Source organism: Chiroxiphia lanceolata, chromosome 5 (assembly GCF_009829145.1).
Source record: "Chiroxiphia lanceolata isolate bChiLan1 chromosome 5, bChiLan1.pri, whole genome shotgun sequence".
Taxonomy (NCBI): Eukaryota; Metazoa; Chordata; class Aves; order Passeriformes; family Pipridae; genus Chiroxiphia; species Chiroxiphia lanceolata.
In genome coordinates, this window is record NC_045641.1 from 24548755 (window position 1) to 24567375 (window position 18621).

The 18621-nt window shown below is 40.6% G+C and overlaps 1 protein-coding gene and 1 long non-coding RNA gene across 5 annotated transcripts; one reads left to right on the forward strand and one right to left on the reverse strand.

Annotated features, from left to right (window-relative positions):
- Positions 1–560: 560 nt before the first annotated feature.
- On the reverse strand, positions 561–4680 carry LSM8 (LSM8 homolog, U6 small nuclear RNA associated). Its single transcript, XM_032688692.1, has 4 exons — positions 4593–4680; positions 3636–3676; positions 2297–2424; positions 561–815 (listed from the first exon to the last, which is right to left on the reverse strand). The coding sequence occupies exons 1-4, from the start codon at positions 4621–4623 to the stop codon at positions 725–727; spliced, it is 291 nt and encodes a 96-aa protein (XP_032544583.1). The 5' UTR covers positions 4624–4680; the 3' UTR covers positions 561–724.
- A 3184-nt stretch (positions 4681–7864) lies between these two features.
- Positions 7865–16431, forward strand: LOC116787244. Of its 4 annotated transcripts, none has more exons than XR_004357225.1 (5): positions 7865–8311; positions 11280–11387; positions 12526–13080; positions 13665–13739; positions 15053–16431. It is a non-coding gene; the product is annotated as an uncharacterized LOC116787244 (long non-coding RNA). The 4 variants fall into 4 exon arrangements; XR_004357224.1 differs by having other exon boundaries at positions 12983–13080; XR_004357226.1 differs by having other exon boundaries at positions 11280–13084.
- The last annotated feature ends 2190 nt before the right edge of the window (positions 16432–18621 follow it).

Consider the following 18621-nt stretch of genomic DNA (forward strand, 5'->3'; position numbering starts at 1 on the left):
CTTGGTCTCATTCTCTTAATGGGCTTCAAACAAATGTATGTATTTGTTTTAAGTTTTGTGCTCCTGCTCAAAAGTCATTCTTTCTCCAATTTAATTTGTCCACAAGGATTAAGCCATTAAGAACTCCTGCACCTCCAGTATAGTCCTGAGGACTAGAGAACAATTTCTGATAAACAACAAAAAATGTATTATATGAATAAGCCATTAATTCAACTGTGAAAGCTTTCAACATTCTTCCTTTCTACACTAAACACACACACACACACACACACACACACACACACACAAAAAAAAACCCCCAACCACAAGGAACAGTTTTCTACTTATGGCCAGAACTACACTTAGAGATGGTTAAATGGACTATTACATATCTACCTCCACATAATCCTGGGTTAACAGAAAAGAGCTTGGTTTAACTTTAGGAGTGAGATCTTATTTTAAGAACAAGGTATATTTACACACTATCAGGACCATCACTGATACTGATTGCTTTTCCCAGCATGCATTTCCCAGTGAACTCATGCAGCATAAAAACCCAAAGGAAATCCAATGAAAGTATCTTTAGTAAAATGTAGAAACTTTAATTTACATGCAAAACTACAACATATTCATAATAAAAAATTGGTGTCTAAACAAATTAAACACAATTTGTAAAAACTGTCCACGTTGTTAAATAGGTCTGTACAACCAAAGATTTACAAAGTCCCTGTGCATTTTCATCTTTTCAGTGCACAACTGAGTTGAGGGGTTCTGCTCGAATATTCCCCAAGTCAAGAGCTGAATCCGTCTCTTCATCAATTTCACCAATGACAGCACTACAACAAAAAAAATGAGGTTATTATTCCTTAATCACACACTTCTAAAACAGAAGCTTTTTCCTTTTAACAACCCTCATTTGTTGTTAATCATATTGACTTTTTCTGACTGAAGCTGCATGTTCCCTGCAAGCTTCTAGTGATGCACACTGGAATGTCTGGAAGCACTTTATATTATGACTGCTTCTTCCCTTTTATTTTCCAATACCTTCCCTATTTTATGAGAGTCACCTATTTTGAAGTTACTGTTACTTAGCCATTGATTCTTTTTACTTCTTCCTATAAGAATATTAAATGTCAGTATGTTAAGAGTTGCAAGAATACCGAATTATTCCTTGTAATGAGTATGTTTCCAAGTCTGTTAAGTTTGCAAAAAAATTAGAATAAATTCTATAAAAGAATATTTTGAGCATACTTGAGTAATGTAGCCGTCTGGTATGATGAAAGAGTGAAGCAGTAAACAATTACTTGGGTTTTTATGCACGTTTATAGTATGTGAATGAAAAGTTACTGGTAGAGTAGCATGCTTAGTCCTACCTTTGCACATGTGTCAATTTACTTTTTCTTAAAAGCTTAAGTCAAATGTGATGAAAGCATTCCAAAATGTCTCAACATTGTCAGATAAATGCACCTAGATATAAATTTAACTCTTGATATTTCTTTGTACAGAAATATCCATTAGAATTAGAAGATGAAAACTCCTATCCAGGCTCATGTGTTGGTCACTACAACATACTCTTTTTCTAGTTGTGATTAAAAAAGAATATTATTTTTGCCATCAGTTTCAGAATGCTGCTGCAAAAGTAATCTTCCTAGCAGGCCCATTTACCAGGTTTTCTTTCCACTTCTGCTGTAACCCTCCCATGTGTTGGGCACATCAGCTACTTTTCTCTGCATTTACTGAGCTTTTACTCTCATTTTGTAAGCGTATTTTACATCAAGTATCAACTCATACATTTGACCCACTAGATCAGGTTGCTCAGAGCTCCATCCAACCTGGCATTGACCACTTCCAGAGATGAGGCATCCACAACTTCTCTGGGTAACCTGTTCCTGTGTCTCAGCACCTTCTGAGTAAAGAATTTCTTCCTAACATCTAATCTCAATCTTTCCTCTTTCAGTTTAAAACCACATTTAACATTACAATGCAATCACTTCTGTAACGTAAATGTAGATGATTGTTATTTAATATATAATCAGAGTCATCTAGGTCTGAAAAGACCTGTAAGATCGAGCCCTGACTCTAAGTGCCACTTTTACACATCTTTTAAATATCTCCAGGGATGGTGACTCAGACACTTCCTTGGTTGCCTCAGCTTTGACAATACTTTGACAGTACAGTGCTACCCACAGATACAAAGGTGCAAGGTGTCTGGGGCTATCAAGATTTATACAGATAATATACATATATACACAAACACATGCACACGTACATACTAAGTTCATATGAACAGATTTAAACAAGGACATGCTATACTTACACATTATCACCTCTTACAATGTATAATCCCAGCACTACTTGCTCAACTCCTTGTGAAGAACTGAACACTCGTTCATGGCTTTCATCCAAAATCAAGTTAATGGTCTGATCAAAACCTTTGAGTGTTCCCTGAAAACAACATACAAAAATAAAGCAATCCAGTGAACTCTTAAATTTATCATCTTTGCTCTCAAAGATATCTTAAGATAGTAAAATTAAGGTACTAGAGAATAGATATTCTATATAGGCTTTATTGTTTGGCTTAAACACAAATAGCTAAAGAAAGTAATTTTCAAAGCAATAATCAATTTAAGAAAAGTACACATTTATTACGGAGTGTTCATGCTGAAAGCTAAAATAGGCTTTAGTATCAAAAGAAGTAAAGTTTCCCTTGTATCAGTGACAGTCCTCTACAAACCTAATTTTACTATTTTTACACTGTTTTAGTCTTCCTTGTATGGAAGTTTCCAGAAATCAAATATTTAACTAAAACAAAAACCAGAAAAATCAGATTCTTGTGGTCAACAGTACTGAAACCATTCCTAATAAGCAATTTTAAGTGGTATCTCTGAAGTAAATTATTTTGTGTTTAGTAAATTAAAATTATCATGCTAATATTCGTTTATATAATCTAACCACATAGCAAGGACAAACTATCTCGTAGCACAACACAAAGTTTATCAGACTGACTTCAGCCACACAGATTTGGTGAGGCCAGTAGTTTTTCTGTTTTTCCAGAGGCTGCATGAAGCTAAGTACAGACAGAAAGATACAATCCTCACACAACAATCACACTGTTAAGTTACACTCAAAACACATGCGCATCAAGGTGTGTGTGAGGGGGGAAGTGATGCAAGAAAAAAAAACCAAACCACAGAAGCAATAAACCCAAAACATTACACAGTCTAATACATAAGTTGGCCAATCCTCAGGTGAAAAGGCATAAACAAATCCCACAGCAATTCTCCAGCCAATGCTTATAACCACAAGGAAGAAATGGTTCTACCCTGAAAGCTGAAAAGCTTACAGGACAAAGAGGACATTTTAGATAGAAACCAAATTACTGAAGAGAAATGCATTTTCTTGTGCATTTCCACAGAAAACTTAATTTGACAAAAAAGTCAAAGCATGTGTATGCAGAAATTTATCAATGGACAAAGCTGATGTGTAAGAATCAGTAAGCATTTACAACATTTTTTTTAAGCTTTATAGCCATTATTCTGTACTCTATGACTTAAAGGTGTGAATATGTAAGTGAGAATATCCTAACACAGCTTCTTATTGCCATGATGGAAAATCTTTATGGGGGAATATAAAACGTTAAAAAATACAAGTCTTACCACAATCATTCTTCCATCAGAAGTAATTACTGCAACAGTACCTGGTAGTTTATTAAGGAAATGTTTAATGATATCTGAAATAAAACCATTATGATTTTTTGAGACATTCATATGTAATATAGGTTTTAAGAGCCATCAGGAGCCAGGAAAGCCTATCAGCATTTTTTTTAAAGCAGTATGGTTGATAGTAGCAATTGACAACACAGCATTTTTATGAAAATCTCCTTTAAAGTTTCACTTCACCTAACCATGGACAATCATACACAAACACGAACACCATTAAAAGCAGAATAAAGATTTGAGTTCACCTCTCTTGCATTGCCTCAAAATTGCAAAAACATAAACAGTTTTATAAACATTTTAAGTCCTAAAAAACTGCTCTGCGGTGGTGATCCCAAGCCTAGCATTCTCCATCTGCATAACATCTCATTATCCCAATTTGGTGACCACATATCCATCATCCTGAATAGTTCCGGGTTACTATCTTATTGTTTGTAAATAAAACTGAAAATGCTCATGGTACAAAAGTACAAAAAAAACCAGCATGAAAAGCGTTCCAAGAACCCCAAGTCCCGGGTTTTGAACAAGTGATGCAAAGCTGCTAACTAAAGGCGCGTTAGGAGCTCTTGGCGGGGGGCAGGCCCACCGCGAATCTCGCTCTTCACCACGGATCGTGCAACGCTGCGCTTTGCAGCACGGGGTGCTGTTGGGGGACCCTGTTCTCCGAGTGACCTCCTGTAACCTCCGCTCTGCCTGCCGAGCCGACCTCTCTTACGGAGAAACCGACACTGCCAGCCGGGAAGGGCCCAAGCAACACAACCGTGCTGCCGCCACCAGCCCCGCCCTCAGGGCCCCGCGCCGCCAGGCTCCCCTCCTGTCCCGTCCCGCCCCCGCGGCCGCGCAGGAGCGAGAGGCCGGTCGAGCGGGTCCCCGCCGTCCGTGCCCCGCGGCGGATACGGTTGATGTAGTTCTCCAGCGCGGAAGTCATGGCGGCGACCCGCACGCGGCTCAGCACCGCGCGCCTCTACGGCGCGCGACGCTGACGCGCGACCCGGCGCGCAGGCGCACAGCCCGGCGGCCGGGCGGGGCCGGGCCAAGCCTCGAGCACGGGGAGATGGGGCGCGCATGCGCAGGCAAGCAGGAGGTGGTCAGGCGGCGCGGACGGGCGGGCGGTGCCGAGGGGCGGTTGGCGAGAGCGGCGGGGGTTGGGGGTTATCGCGCCCCTCCGCGGCACATGGCACCGCCCGCGGGGGGACCCTCCGGCCCCTCGTATAGCCCCTGACAGCCCCGCCGGCCCCTCACACAGCCCCGCAGGCACTGCGGAGGGGTTTGGCCGGGGAGCGGTGGTTTGGCGTGGAGCGGGAGGGCTGTTTTCCTGCCCAGCCGAATGCCTCGCTGCTTGGGTGTAGCATTTGTGGTCGCCGGCTCATTGTCCACATGGACACCAGTGACGAGTCGTGTCCCTCAGGGATCGGTACTGGGCTCAACACTGTTTAGCATCTTTGTTGGCGACGTGGGCAGTGGGATCGAGTGCAGTCTCGGCAGATTTGCTGACACCAAGCTGTGTGGTGCAGTTGACATGCTGGTAGGAAGGGATGCCATCCAGAGGGACCTGGATAGGCTTGGGAGGTGGGGCCATGTGAACCTCATGAAGTTCAACAAGACCATATGCAAGGTCCTGCACTTGGGTTCAGGGCAATCCCAGGCACACCAACAGGCTGGGCAGAGAAGTGACTGAGATAACCTTTGCAGAGAAAGACTTGGGGGTGACTGTAACCCCACAGGTGATGGTTGATGAAAACTCAGCATGAGCCAGCGGTGTGCGCTCACAGCCCAGAAAGCCAGTCCAGTCCTGGGCTGCATCAAAAGCAGCGTGGCCAGCAGGTCAAAGGAGGTGATTCTCCCCCTCTACTCTGCTCTGGGGAGACCCCACCTGGAGTACTGCATCCAGCTCTGGGGCCTCCAAGATAAGGAGGACATGGAACTGTTGGAGCAAGTCTAGAGGAGGGCCCTGAAGTTGATAAGAGGACTGGAGTATCTCCTCTGTAAAAGCAGGCTGAGGAAGTTGGGGCTGTTCAGCCTGGAGAAGAGAAAGTTGTGTGGAGACATCATAGCAACCTTCCAGTGTCTGAAGGGGGCCTACAGGGAAGCTGGAGGGGGACTCTTCGTCAGGAGCTGTAGTGATAGGACAAGGAGTAATGGGTACAAACTGAAAGAGGGGAGATTTAGGCTAGATATTAGGAAGAAGGTCTTTACTGTGAGGGTAGTGAGATACTGGGAGAGGTTGCCCGGGGAGGCTGTGGATGCCCCAACCCTGGCAGTGTTCAAGGCCAGGTTGGATAGGGCCTTGAGCAACCAGTCTAGTGGGAGGTGTTCCTGCCCGTGGCAGGGTGGGTTGGAACTAAATGATCTTTAAGATCCCTTCCAACCCTTAAACATTCTATGATTCTTGCTAATATGGGAATCACGTGAATCCTCCCTTGGTTCCCTATGGGCTGCCAGTGTGAGGTGGGCAGATAGGAGGCCTGATTGCTGCCCCTCCGCAGTGCCCCAGTGTTGTGGTTTAACTCCAGGCAGCCACCAAGCCTCACACAGCCCCTCGCTTGCTCCCCCACCAGTGGGATCAGGGGAAGAATTGGAACAGTAAAATCTGGAAAACTCCTAGGTTGATATAAAGACAGTTTAACAGCCGTACATACAAACAAAATGAACCAAGCAATTAATTCACCACTTCCCATGAGCAAACAGGTGTTCAGCCATCTCAAGGAGAGCAGGGCCCCATCACATTGACTTGAGAAGACAAACACCATCACTCCAAACATCTCCCCCTTCCTCCTTCTTCCTCCCACTTTCTATACTAAGCATGGTGTCATATGGTATGGAATATCCGTTTGGTCAGTTGAGATCACCTGTCCCAGCTGTGTCTCCTCCCAACCTCCCACACACCTCCAACTTGCTTGCCAGCGTGACAGTACATATAGCGTAAAAGGCCTTGGCTGTGTGTGAGCACTGCTCAGCAATAACAAAAACATGTCAATATTATCAACCCCATGTTCAGTGCAAATCCAAAACGCAGCCCCATACCAGCCACTGTAAAGAAAATTAACTACTCCAGCCAAAACCAGCCCACTCGGAGAGCCTCGCAGCAGGGCTGTGGAGTGGGTGTCCACAGCCAGCCTTGCAGAGCTGCTAAGTCCCATGCAGAGATGCTTTCTGTAGGAAATGCTAGATGGCTGGATGTGGGAAAGATGAGGGTTGGGAAGGTGGTTTTGTTGTGCCCTGGATCCCAAGCTCGCATGTGGGCTTGCCTGGGCCCACACTGTGGTCAGCAGGTGAAGTGCAGTGGTCAAGTTCTGCAATCCATGCAAAACTATGCATATCTTTAAAAAAATTTGCTGTGTCAAGTAAGTGGTGATTCTTATGCTGAGGTTTGGATTTTGTGCTTATGTGAATCTCCTTTCTGTGGATGTGGGAATGGCAAATAAGAATGCCCTGAAGGGACTCATGGTTTTTAATTTTTGTTTAACTTTGTTTAACTTTACCTGTCACTAGCATGATTATTACTGGCTGCCACACTTTCTGGTCAGTGTACATCACGCTCACAAGTGTTTCCTTGGTATCCTTAAGAGTCGTGTGACATAGAGTGTATGGAATCTGCTGGATTCAGTGTAGCACTGGCAGTTTCCAGGACTGTAGGAAGCTGAACTGGTACTTAACAAAAGAAGAAATATCTCAGGGAAACTAAGCTCACATTCAGTGACAGAACCAAAGTTAAGCTACAAAACTATTCCAAGTACTTTAGCTGTCTTTGCCTGTGAGAGTTAATATAATCATTGTTAGTATGCAACACACTCACACTGCAATATGTTGTACATACAGGCATCCTCTGCATTGCAATATATTCAGTGCCATGAATGTGCCCCTCTCATGGTATTTAATAATTGAGCTGTCTGTTGGAGAGACCTTGAGTCTCATACAGGTACAACTTACAACAATCTATCTACCTGGCTTTTCAAAGCATGAGATCAGTGCTGTTGTTTAAGCACTGCTGGTCAAATATTCTTCATGGAGTCACATTAAAATAAATTTTCTTCCACCTGCTTTTTTGACAGTACTGGCTATTTATTGCACTGAATGCCAGCGTTTTTAGATGTAACACTGTATAGGAAACATTCTTTCAAAGTATAAAAACAGACAGCAGGCCATTTCCAGTCCAGCATATTGTGAAAGGTAATGTTACATGAATTCTTGATTAAAAAAAATATTTATTATAAGTTCATGACCTTCAGTAGGCAGAAAATTAGCTTGGGATTTAGAATATGGAAATCCCATTTTTGTCAGGTTTTGGGTGAGACTGAGAAAACATAATCTCCCTAAAGTTTTCCTTTAGGGAGAGATAGTGATTTTGATGGGCTTTATAAAATGGTCTAACATAACATTAGGTCTGTGTAGAATCAGGAGATTAGATTTGATAAAGCACTGAGTAGACAAAGTAGACAAAGCTCTCGAAAATAACACTTTGAAAAAATGGGAGGAAATTAATGTTCAGATTTGTCTTGTCTTGTTTTCTTTTCTTTTTGTTATATTGATTTCCAGGCTTTCACCAGTGAATTTCACAATCTTCATTCATTGAAATACTAAGAATGCATTTTTTAATACCTGGAAGGTATAATCAAGTAAGACAAAATAAAAATTCAAAGTTTTCTAGTCCCAGTTTTGTACAAGAAACACTGAATTACTTGACACAGATGAGGTACACTCCTTCGTTCTCTTTAACTGATAGAATGCTATAAAAAAAGGTCTCAGATCACATAGATGCAGACACAAATGAGGCCAAACCGATGCTGCTTAAAACATCTCAGTTCTGCATTCCCTGACTTCCGTGTGTCTGCCTTTCAACTAGAAAAAATATTTTGTGGTCTCTTTTTTTATTTTACTATTAAGAGTCTACTTAGAGTTTAGATTGTCACTGTCAGTACTAGTGCAACTTCCTTTTATTTCAATAAAGACTTCAGGGACAAATTGGAAGAGGTCCAAACTGGGACTTGGTGTCCAGCCCATGGTTTAATTCCTGAAGGGAATACAATTTCTGGACAGTAGAATGTTATTGTTTATTCTCCTTCAAGTGTGCCAATTGTTTTCTTGCACATTATAGCCATCACAACCACAGGGAAAGCAAAATGAAGTATTTTAAGGCAAATTAGCCAGAAAAAAAAAATTAATAGATGTTTCCTGGCACCTCTGAAGGTAACCACACCAAAGTAGTCTCTCAAAAATTTGTCTAATGGCTCAACCTTTATCAAAAACAAGAGATATCAGATATCAGAGAACATAACGTACTTTTGGAATTGGGCATTACATAATGCCCATAGTCTTAAGCTTTTATTATAAAAGCTTAACTACTACCACTAGCCATTACACCAGGACTGGAATAGTTATTGTATCTTCCATTTAAGAGGCTGAAGATTTTGTATGTGTGGACATTTTCCTTTTCATACTCTTCCTTCTCCCTATAAAGAGACATTCTCAAAGGCCAAGTAAATGAGATCATTGGGATACAAGGATGTAGGTTGAAATCTTAAATACTTGCACGAGGACATTACCTCAATATCCGATCCTGAGAATCTCTAACCTATCTGTTTGTATTAACAGTGTCACAATGTCCCTGAAAAGCAGAGAAGGAGTTGGGGGGTTTTTGTTTGTTTGTTTGGGGTTTTTTAATTTCATAAAGGAGAACTAAAACCCAAAGAGTAAGGCTGGACTCCTCAGGTCAGGTGCCCAGGCTTTGCCAAACCTGGTGCTTAACAACATTCTCAATATAGAGTTGGCACACTCAGTACAAAGGAACTCTGAAAAGAGAGTTCATGGCTTTATCTACTCTTAGGCTCTCTCTGCCTTTTCCTGAAGGCAAGCAGCTGTGCCCTTCTCACAGTCCTAACTGAGGTTCAGTCCTCTGTTTGAAACCACCACTGCTCTTATTCTAAGACAACCTCCCACATAGGAAGTGGAAAACTTTAATTTAATTTAATCCCCGCATCTTTTTGGAAAAAAAAAAATGTTGCCTGCACCTCCCCCTCAGTAGCAAGGCTTGGTAGACTAAGTTACAAACTGGGGGCACAATTTGCATAATGTCGTGGAAGCGGTGTCCCCTGCGGAGAGCGCACGGATCCATGAGGGAAGAGCCTGAAGCTGCGGGTGGGCTGCTTGGCCAGCAGGGGGCGGCCTGCGCTGCTGTGAGCGGGGCCTGGCCGCGAGCCCCGCGGCCCTGAGGGGAGAGGTGCCCTGGGTGCCTTAAGCCTGAGCACGGCACCTTGGCCTTCTTCACATAGAAAAATAATTATTTTTCTGCCGGAGGATGAGATGCATTTCCCACTAAAGATGTTCATTTTTCTTCAGTGCTTACAAAGTCAGCCCAGTGTGACTCAGACACAGACATTTCACAGGTTCACACTTAACATTAGGCCAGACACATTTTATTCTTGGTGACCATAGTTGTCAACATAACATTGGCATTATAACATTTAGGATCAGAAACCTGTAGCGGGCAGCCCTTTGCCTGTTCCTTCCCCCCAGTTGCTGCAGAGCTGCCCTTGAGGACACAGAAAGTAGCTCAATACGAGCATAACACCCATTAAGCTCTCAATCGAAGAAACAAAACACCTTTGTAAAAAGGCTTTCCCTTTCTCTTGCATTGTTTAGGTATAGTTTACTTGCTATAAATTAAGGTTGCTATGGCAAATGATAGCTGTATGTTATGCTTTCTGCAGAATATGTAACCAATTAATAATGCCCTGGAGTGTCTGCACATTTTCCTACTTCCTTATTGTCTGCCAGGGCAGGAAGGAAACCCTGCAATGATAGTTGTAAGGTGTATGTGCAAGCAGTTATTGCGTGTACCTTTGTTACCACCTAGCCTAAGGCTGGTGGAATGGATGAGTGAATGTTTCGTTGCTGCTTCACTGTATATCACCTCTCCCAAGGCACACTAGCTTCTGGTAGCTTTGCTTTCCTTGGTTATTAAGAAGCAGCCTTTTTATAGAGCCAGGCATGCTGAAGGGTGAAATGGCTTTGTGACAGAAGTGAGGCTCGACCGGTACTTCTGTGCCATGGCATGTCAAACCAGTCCCTGTCAGATAAGATGGACAAAGGCGTGAGACCTACTCCTCAGGCTTCCTTGAAGCTGAAAATCTAATATAATCACCTGACTGTTGGAAGAGGAGCTATAAGAAATTTCTTGTATAAAACCCCCCAAATTGGTAACATCTGTCAGCCTGCTCAAGAGGGATTGCATCTCTTGGTTGCTGCTCAAGAAAAACATAGCGTCTGAGGCAGGGAATAATGGAGTGGTACATACTGAAGAAGAAGAATCACACAGTACAAACTCCGAAGAGAACTGAGCACTCCCAAAATCCCCCACATTTAGCTTCCTTAATCTTTCTAACGCTTTCTGGGACACAAAGTTTTAAATCTCTCTGATTTTCACCGACATGCCCAGATTGTTACTTCATAAAAAGAGCCTAACCCTTTAGCTTACCTTTAGTTTATACACACTCAAGCTGGCTAAACATGATTGATTTCTCTTTATGTGTTCAGGAAAAACACAAAACATCCCTTCACCTCTGCTTTGTTTTTCTGAATCTGTAGAGACTCTAGGGTCCATTATCAGCAATGCAAGGACACAGATTTTATCTGGTAGTTGGAGAAAAGTAGCTCAACCTTGCTCACCTTATACTTGACTAGCTGCAACCTAAGGTGAGATGTGTTTCACATATATTATTATATCAAACGACGGGTTTGCAATGAAGCAACTGAAAAATATTATAAAAGGGTAACAGTCTAAAAATGGTTGTTAGACTCAGAATATAAGTTACAGTGCATTAGAAACAAATCTGTAGTGTGAAGTCTCAAAGGGTTTTTTATTTATCTTTAGAAACTCGGTGTTAACAAACACCTGCTCTAAATTTTGTTTGTTATGATAGCAACTGCTGCTATCATGGGAAACATTACAAAAATAACTTCACTCAAAGAGCTCCTTTGTGTGAGAAAGTGCATATTTTCCCCAGCAATTTTTGCTAAAATATGCAAAATACCATAGCAATCTTAATAACCATATCCCTACTTAATGTGTTAGCATAAAAAATAACTTCGCATGTTTCTGTTTGCAGAAAAACAAACTTTTCCATTTTTCTCTGTGTATATTTTGTGTTGTTTTGTTCTGTTTTGGTTTGGTTTTTTTTAACAGAAGAAACTGATAACAGCTATAGAAGTTCAGTATCATTATCCTTTCAGATAATAATTTTAAGGAATGTTATGAACTATTGGAGGGGAAAATGCCATTGCTAATGGCTCATGTACCTACAACTACAAAATTACAGAGCAAATGGATTCTTGTTTTCAATTGCCCTAAGCAGAACACTAAGACAATTCTGTTGTACACAGAATAAATAATAAGCTTCAAGTAACTGACATTTACTAGTATGTCATAGAATCATTTTTACAGTCATAGATGAAACTGCATTTGCTAAGTTGCTTTCACAGAGCAGGCTTTTCCTTCTGATAGATTCCCTACTTCTCAAAGTATAATTAATCTTCCTGTAAAAGCACTGATCCTAATCTTTAGTCTGTGTTAAGATGACTAGATATTCCAGTTTTAATTATAAAGTCCTTTATCTTAATACTCTGCAGAGATGCCCATTTGACCCCATTCCACTTTTGTTTCATTTGCTCTGTGGCACATGATCATCATGTAAAAGGAATAGCACATGGTCAAAGGGCTCTGTTCAGAGGTGACTTACATGCTGTCTGCTACCAGATATAATGTAGATTGCACTAAAAAAATCAATATATTTCTGCTTTGTAACTTATATTGCATGATTATTTTTTGAAGTAGGTTATTCATTGTACCACAGAGCAGTCTTTTGGCACCAGAATCTTCAAAGCAATTATGGAAATGGAGAAAGAATATACTGCAGATTTGGTCCTGCCCAGAAGAGGTGTTGGAACCCTTCTTATTGGAAACATCAGTGAAAAATGATCAAAAGGAAAGAAAGATAAATAGGACAATCTACTTTCCTTTAACAGGCACTGTGTTTTGTCTGATAAAAGGCATAAGACCAAAAGGCAGAAGCAGGCCATTTCTTTTATCAATAGGCTATGCTGTGAAAAACAAAACTTGAAGCACAAGCAAACAGAATTGCACTACCAGTAATGAAGAGAGGTGGCACACGAGGATGGCAGATGCTACTTTCTTCGCAGTCTTGAAGAGGGCTGTCTGCTTTGTCATTATTTCTTGCCAAGGATTTTGCAAGCTACTGCTTCAACTGGATATTTTCTCTTATTACTCCCAGGATCTCCTTGGGAATTGCAGCTGGCATCCTTGTTCACTGCCAGAGTATGTGGTAGCTCTTTCACTTGGTACTCTCAGGCACTCTCTTCACATCCTCTTGTTAGTGTTTCTGCTGGCACTTCAGATACCTTCTAGTGAAGACTCCTTTTAGCTGTTAATGTTCAGATACTGAGGTGGGTTAACTTATGGGGAATATAAATAGCTTCAGTGACCTATTTTGAGCTTTACTGAGGACCTTGCTTATCCCAGCTGTGGTAGCTCATGATTCACTCAGGCAGGCAGCTGACACCAGTGCTGAGGTCAGCGTTGAGGCCTTTGGTGTGAAGAAGATAACTTCATAACTCTGTATGCTGCACTGTGGAATCTGGGCTGCAGCCAGAACAGGGGTATCTGGAGGGGAAGGAGGGATTGTGATTACAGAGATAATAGAGATAAGAGTGATTGGCAGCAGAAGAAAGTCTTTCTTTTGGCTTACTGTTTGCACAGTTTGTCTAAATTGGGGAACACCTTTGTAAACAAGCAAAAAAAAAGTCAAGGTTTTAGATCATAACAAGATGCGATTTTGTTGTTGTAACTTCTTGTTTGAAGAAATATCCTGATAGGTAAAGCTTTTTGTTTGAAGCAGATCAGCTTCACAGCAAGAATTTACATTGTACTTAGGTTTTTTTTCCTTTTATTTGCAGAAAAAATTTGTTCTCGGATTAACACGATTGTGTGTCCAAGGCCTAATTGTCATTCTGGAGTGATGAATGACACAGGTAAACTCATACCCTGAAATTTCTAGGCTATTCGAATTGGTTCATCTAATGCCTGAAAGAACAAGTCAGTTTGCAACTCTATAGTGCTGCAGTAATTGGGGGAGAAATGATAAAAGGCCTTGAGAAGTGTCCTGTTGGAGTCATACTTTCCTGGCTATGGTGTAGAAGGGTTACCATCACTGAACTGTATCTCACATGCGATATCAGTGTCTCAGAGAGCACAACACTAACCACTAGTAGCTTCTGCCTTTTTATTATCATCCACTGCGCTAGTGCATTATTGATTAATGCTGTTGAAAGCTAGTCTTGCTGGTGTCTTATGTTCTTACTGAAAAGCACTTAACATATTGGCCACATCTAATTGAATAGAAAGAGGAATAAATTAAATAGTGTTCGTAAGCACTCCCTTCCTTTATAATCATTGACAAAAGTATGTATGTCTCTGAATATCGAAACCATCCTGAAGGCATCAAATTTCCAAATATAATGCTTTTTTATATATATATTTTAGTCAACTTCAGCTAGGTATGCTGCTGCTACTAATATTCCAGAGACTCACATGCTTCATTTATTGTAGGGACTAAAAGTATTCTGTCCATTTAGTTAAGCATTACCATGTCTCAGAATGATTGGTAAATATTATTCTGATGGTTTACTAAATCTGTAATTGGAATTGCATAGACATTCACTGAAATAGCAGAATTTCTTTTGAAGTCAGTGATGGAACTGTAAATAGAAGTTAGCTAATTCTTAAAACGTTGGTATTACAATGACACCAGAAGACATTAGTCAGTATTAGGACCTCATTATGCTAAATCCTCTACACATGCATGTGAAGAGAAAAAAAAAGTTTTGCTACAAATACTTTGAATAGTGAATAGCCAAGAGAAAATGCAGAAGGAAGAAGGTGTTAATGTCTCTGTTTTGATACCCTTAATAACATGCTTTAACTTTTGGTCAGCCCAGAAGTGGTCAGACAGACTAGATGATCATTGTAGCTCCCTTCCAACTGTAAATAGTCTATTCTGTTTTATTCTATGGTATTTTAGAGTCAGAATGCAAAGAAAAGTAATTTGCCTAAGGCTGCTGTGTACCACCACTAGAAAAAAAAAAATTAGATTTCTGAAATATGTTCCAGGCAATTTGTAATAGTTTATTTTACAAAACCCTTTTGGTCTTTGAGTAAGGTTCCCCTGCTTCCCCCTAAGCACGTTATTTGATACAGACCATGTATGATCATTTCCCATCTTTCCTCTTGTCTTCTCCTTTCCAGAGACTCCAGGACTTTGCTAATCACCTTTCTTCTCTTTCAGCTTCAGGGAAAAAAGTTCCGGAGTGGGATACGGACCATAGTATACTACATGTGATGTAAAGAACTATTATCATCTCCCTCACCTGCTTGTCTGTCTTATAATTAAAAAAAAATAATTGTATGTATCTGGAAGAAATAATTAAAATGGAGATAATATTTATTGCCATTGCTGGTGATACTGACATGACATATTAGGGTGTTTATATATCTTTCAAAAAATGGTTTGTGATTCTTTTATGTCAGATAAGTGATGAGGCAGGTGTGATTCCTAGGCAAAACAGACCCCTGCAAATTGAATCAGAGTACCAAGGTAAGACTGTCATTGTGCAAGCCTCTTCTGCCCTGAAGCTAATGTGTACAGTCTGTTTTAGCAAGTGCTTTCATATTTTTGTTATTTATTATAAACATATACAGCATGTAAGTGTTTTTATTATTGGCTGACTTTGGTATTTTGTAGTCACGATTGTGGTATTTAAACAGGAGATGATCTGTTCTGCACATGGAAAAGGGGCTGTGTTATGGAGGAAATAATTTTAAAAAGTGTTGCAATTTTTTGGCAAGAGGGTGTTATGATTATATCTCAAAGAATATACCCGGTGTTCATTATGTTCATGTACAAACCCATGGCAATTTGTATCTGATTTCTAGTCTGTACCTAGGGAGCATTGTCTTTGTGTTAGAAATGCAAGTATGCTATTAATTTGTAAAGTTCTTACATGTATATAGTCTCATCTATTTCTTTTTTAGCAGATATATAATATTGCTTCCCAATTTCACCCTAAGAGCTATGATTACTTAGATTAAACGAGGAATGTCACTTTAATAGCAACTTTTATAAATAATGGAGATATTTTTATAAAACTTCATCATATTAACTTTGTATTAATATCCAAAATGCATTTGGTATGATAAAACAGCACATTGCCATTGGTTAAGAAATTCCTTTCAAAGAATTTGCCTGACAGTGATTTTTAGAACACATTTCAAGACTTTCTGAAAATCTTGAAATCAAGCATGACATTATTGTGTTATAAAAATGTATTTGGTGAGGGACACATAGTTATTTTCAGTTTCCAGATGAAGCAGAGATGATAACTTATCTCCAGTCACTGCTAGAAAAAATTTTTAGACACTTGCAGACTGCGGGCTTTTTTTTTCTTCTCCTGCTGCACCATTGTTGTACAGAGAGATTATTTTTACAGGAGACGTTGTGTCCAGGATATACATATCTAGGTGAAAGTTGTCTCAAGGTAGGAAAACTCCTGAAACATTCATCCCTCGCATCTCAGGGGTATGATTTCCAGGCAAATGCTCAGCTTTAGAAATTGTGCATCACAGCACCGTGCATGTATATATTGGAACACGAAATGCCAAGTATAATGCCAGGTTTTCTGAAGCAGATCTATCTTTTAGTTAAAATATTCTTGCACTAAATTGGTGATTAATAAGTAATGTTCTAGCTGAACAAAGTCTCAGTTCAGAAGGGTGCAGTTGCTGCTCGGGTTTAGACATTGTCCAGCTAGGGGCCTCAATGCAGTGCAAGAATTCCAAAGGCAACTCTTTGAACTGAAAAATAAAAAGAATGTGAAGGAAGCTGGCAACAAGTTTATAACAGCTAATGCTCTTATAAACAGATTTTGAACAATGCTAGTGTATTGCATTTAGGGGGTGAGTGGGTTAGAGCCACAATGTATTGCTTCATATTGGTATTTTTTTCTCATATGGGTCTTTAGCATTTTTCCTTCCACATGGTTACCAAGGAATGCAAAGCAAGCTGTCACTGTGTGTAAGATGCGAGCAAGATCTAAGAGCTTTAGAGCAGTTGAGAACATGGATACAGCATCTTGGGTGTCAGGATGACACTATGCTGGCAGAGGATCTGTAAGGGACAGAGGCTTCCATTTCCTGCTGTCATTTTGTCAGGATCCAGGTCAGCTGTGTTATACAGAGAGAAAGTGTTGTCTGCAGCATGGGAATATGTCTCTGTAGCACCTCAGGTTGAGAGGGATCACTACCTTGGAGTACAGGACACGTTATGGTTTACAGGGGAAGAGCATTTTGAGATTGTGCAAAACTTATCATAGGATGTTTAGGGAAGGAACAACAAGCAGGGAAAGGGAGTGATAGAGGTTGTTTGGGAAAAAAGATTGGGGAAAATAGAGAGATAAGGGGCTAAAAGGGGGCAGTTGCATGTAAACAGATGGCTTTTCTGGCCATGCCCTCTACTGGGTCATCAGAATCTGTCCTGTCCTCTCATTAAACTCCACTTTTAAGTTCCTGTATGCAGGGCTCTTTTCTGTATTTATGTAAGTTTGAGAGGCCAGCTGCTGGCATAGGACCATGGGATCACAGGGGCCTCTGCTGTGTTGCTAATAACTGTAGTGGGTGAGAGTATATAAGAGAGAGGGTAATGGCTCCTGAACTGATGATCAATGTGGATTTGCAAAGTAGTTGAAGTGACCTGGGAGCCAGCTGTGCGCATGTGTCTCTGTAAATGAGACAACTGGCAGGTACAGAGTAGGAGAAAACCAGACTCTTGTGTCTGGAATGCTTAGCACCCATTTTCTATATCTTTATCATCTTTATTTCTGTTCAGCCATTTGCTACCTTCTCTTTCTATCCAGCAACTTAAAGTGAGAAATATAGTGCCCTAGGCACACTTTCCTACCAGCAGGTGGGTCCTGCCAGGGGGTGGTATGGATATTAGTAGCTATGAAAAGTTAGGTGGGATGATTGGACCCTGCAGGAATCTAACACTCCCTCTCACTCCTTCCTCCCCACCAAGTTCAATAAATCAGTGCACAAAAGCTGTTTGAAAAACAACCAATTCAAAACAAAACTTGATTTGTGTAATTGTAATTATTTGAATGCTAAGCAACACCTACAGTGAAGCAAACTGTGTGGTGGTGGAGCTGTAATGTCCTTTATGAAATATTTAATAGAGTTCCATTATAAAAAAAAAAAAAGGGGAAAAAATCTTTGGTAACAAGTCTAGTCTAGAAACTTTCCACAGCAATTTTCCATGATGGTTTCAGAGTAATTTATTTTGACAAATTCAAATATCAGCAGAAACTGTTACTGGCATAGGTTTAAAGTTACTCGTATGATATCATGATGATATCACTGTGATACCATAGTGAAAAACCATACAGGACCCTCTGTTACTCTTGTGTGAGCAGGTGTGCAGAAAAAAAAAAGCACTGAATGTGAAAGACATGATTCTGTTGGAGATATTAACCCATCTGGCCTGAGATAATAACATAAAATTTCGTAGTGTCTTTTGATTTAGTACGTCTTTGATAGTTTATGCTTTCTGAAGATGTGTACCAAACAGAGTATCACCATCTTTCAGTTCATTTAAAATGGGAGATGGGTAAGATCCATCACCCTTCCCCTGTGTTCTGGCCCAAGCTTGTCCTGGAGAAGATAGTGAAATGTGTGCACGTTGGCTATCATGTCACCCCAGCAGGCACAACACCAGGACTAGACTGTAATCCTTATCACTTGTACATTAGTATTTCCTTTCTCTCCAGTGGAGTTTCACTGCTGTTATGAGGAACATCAGCTACA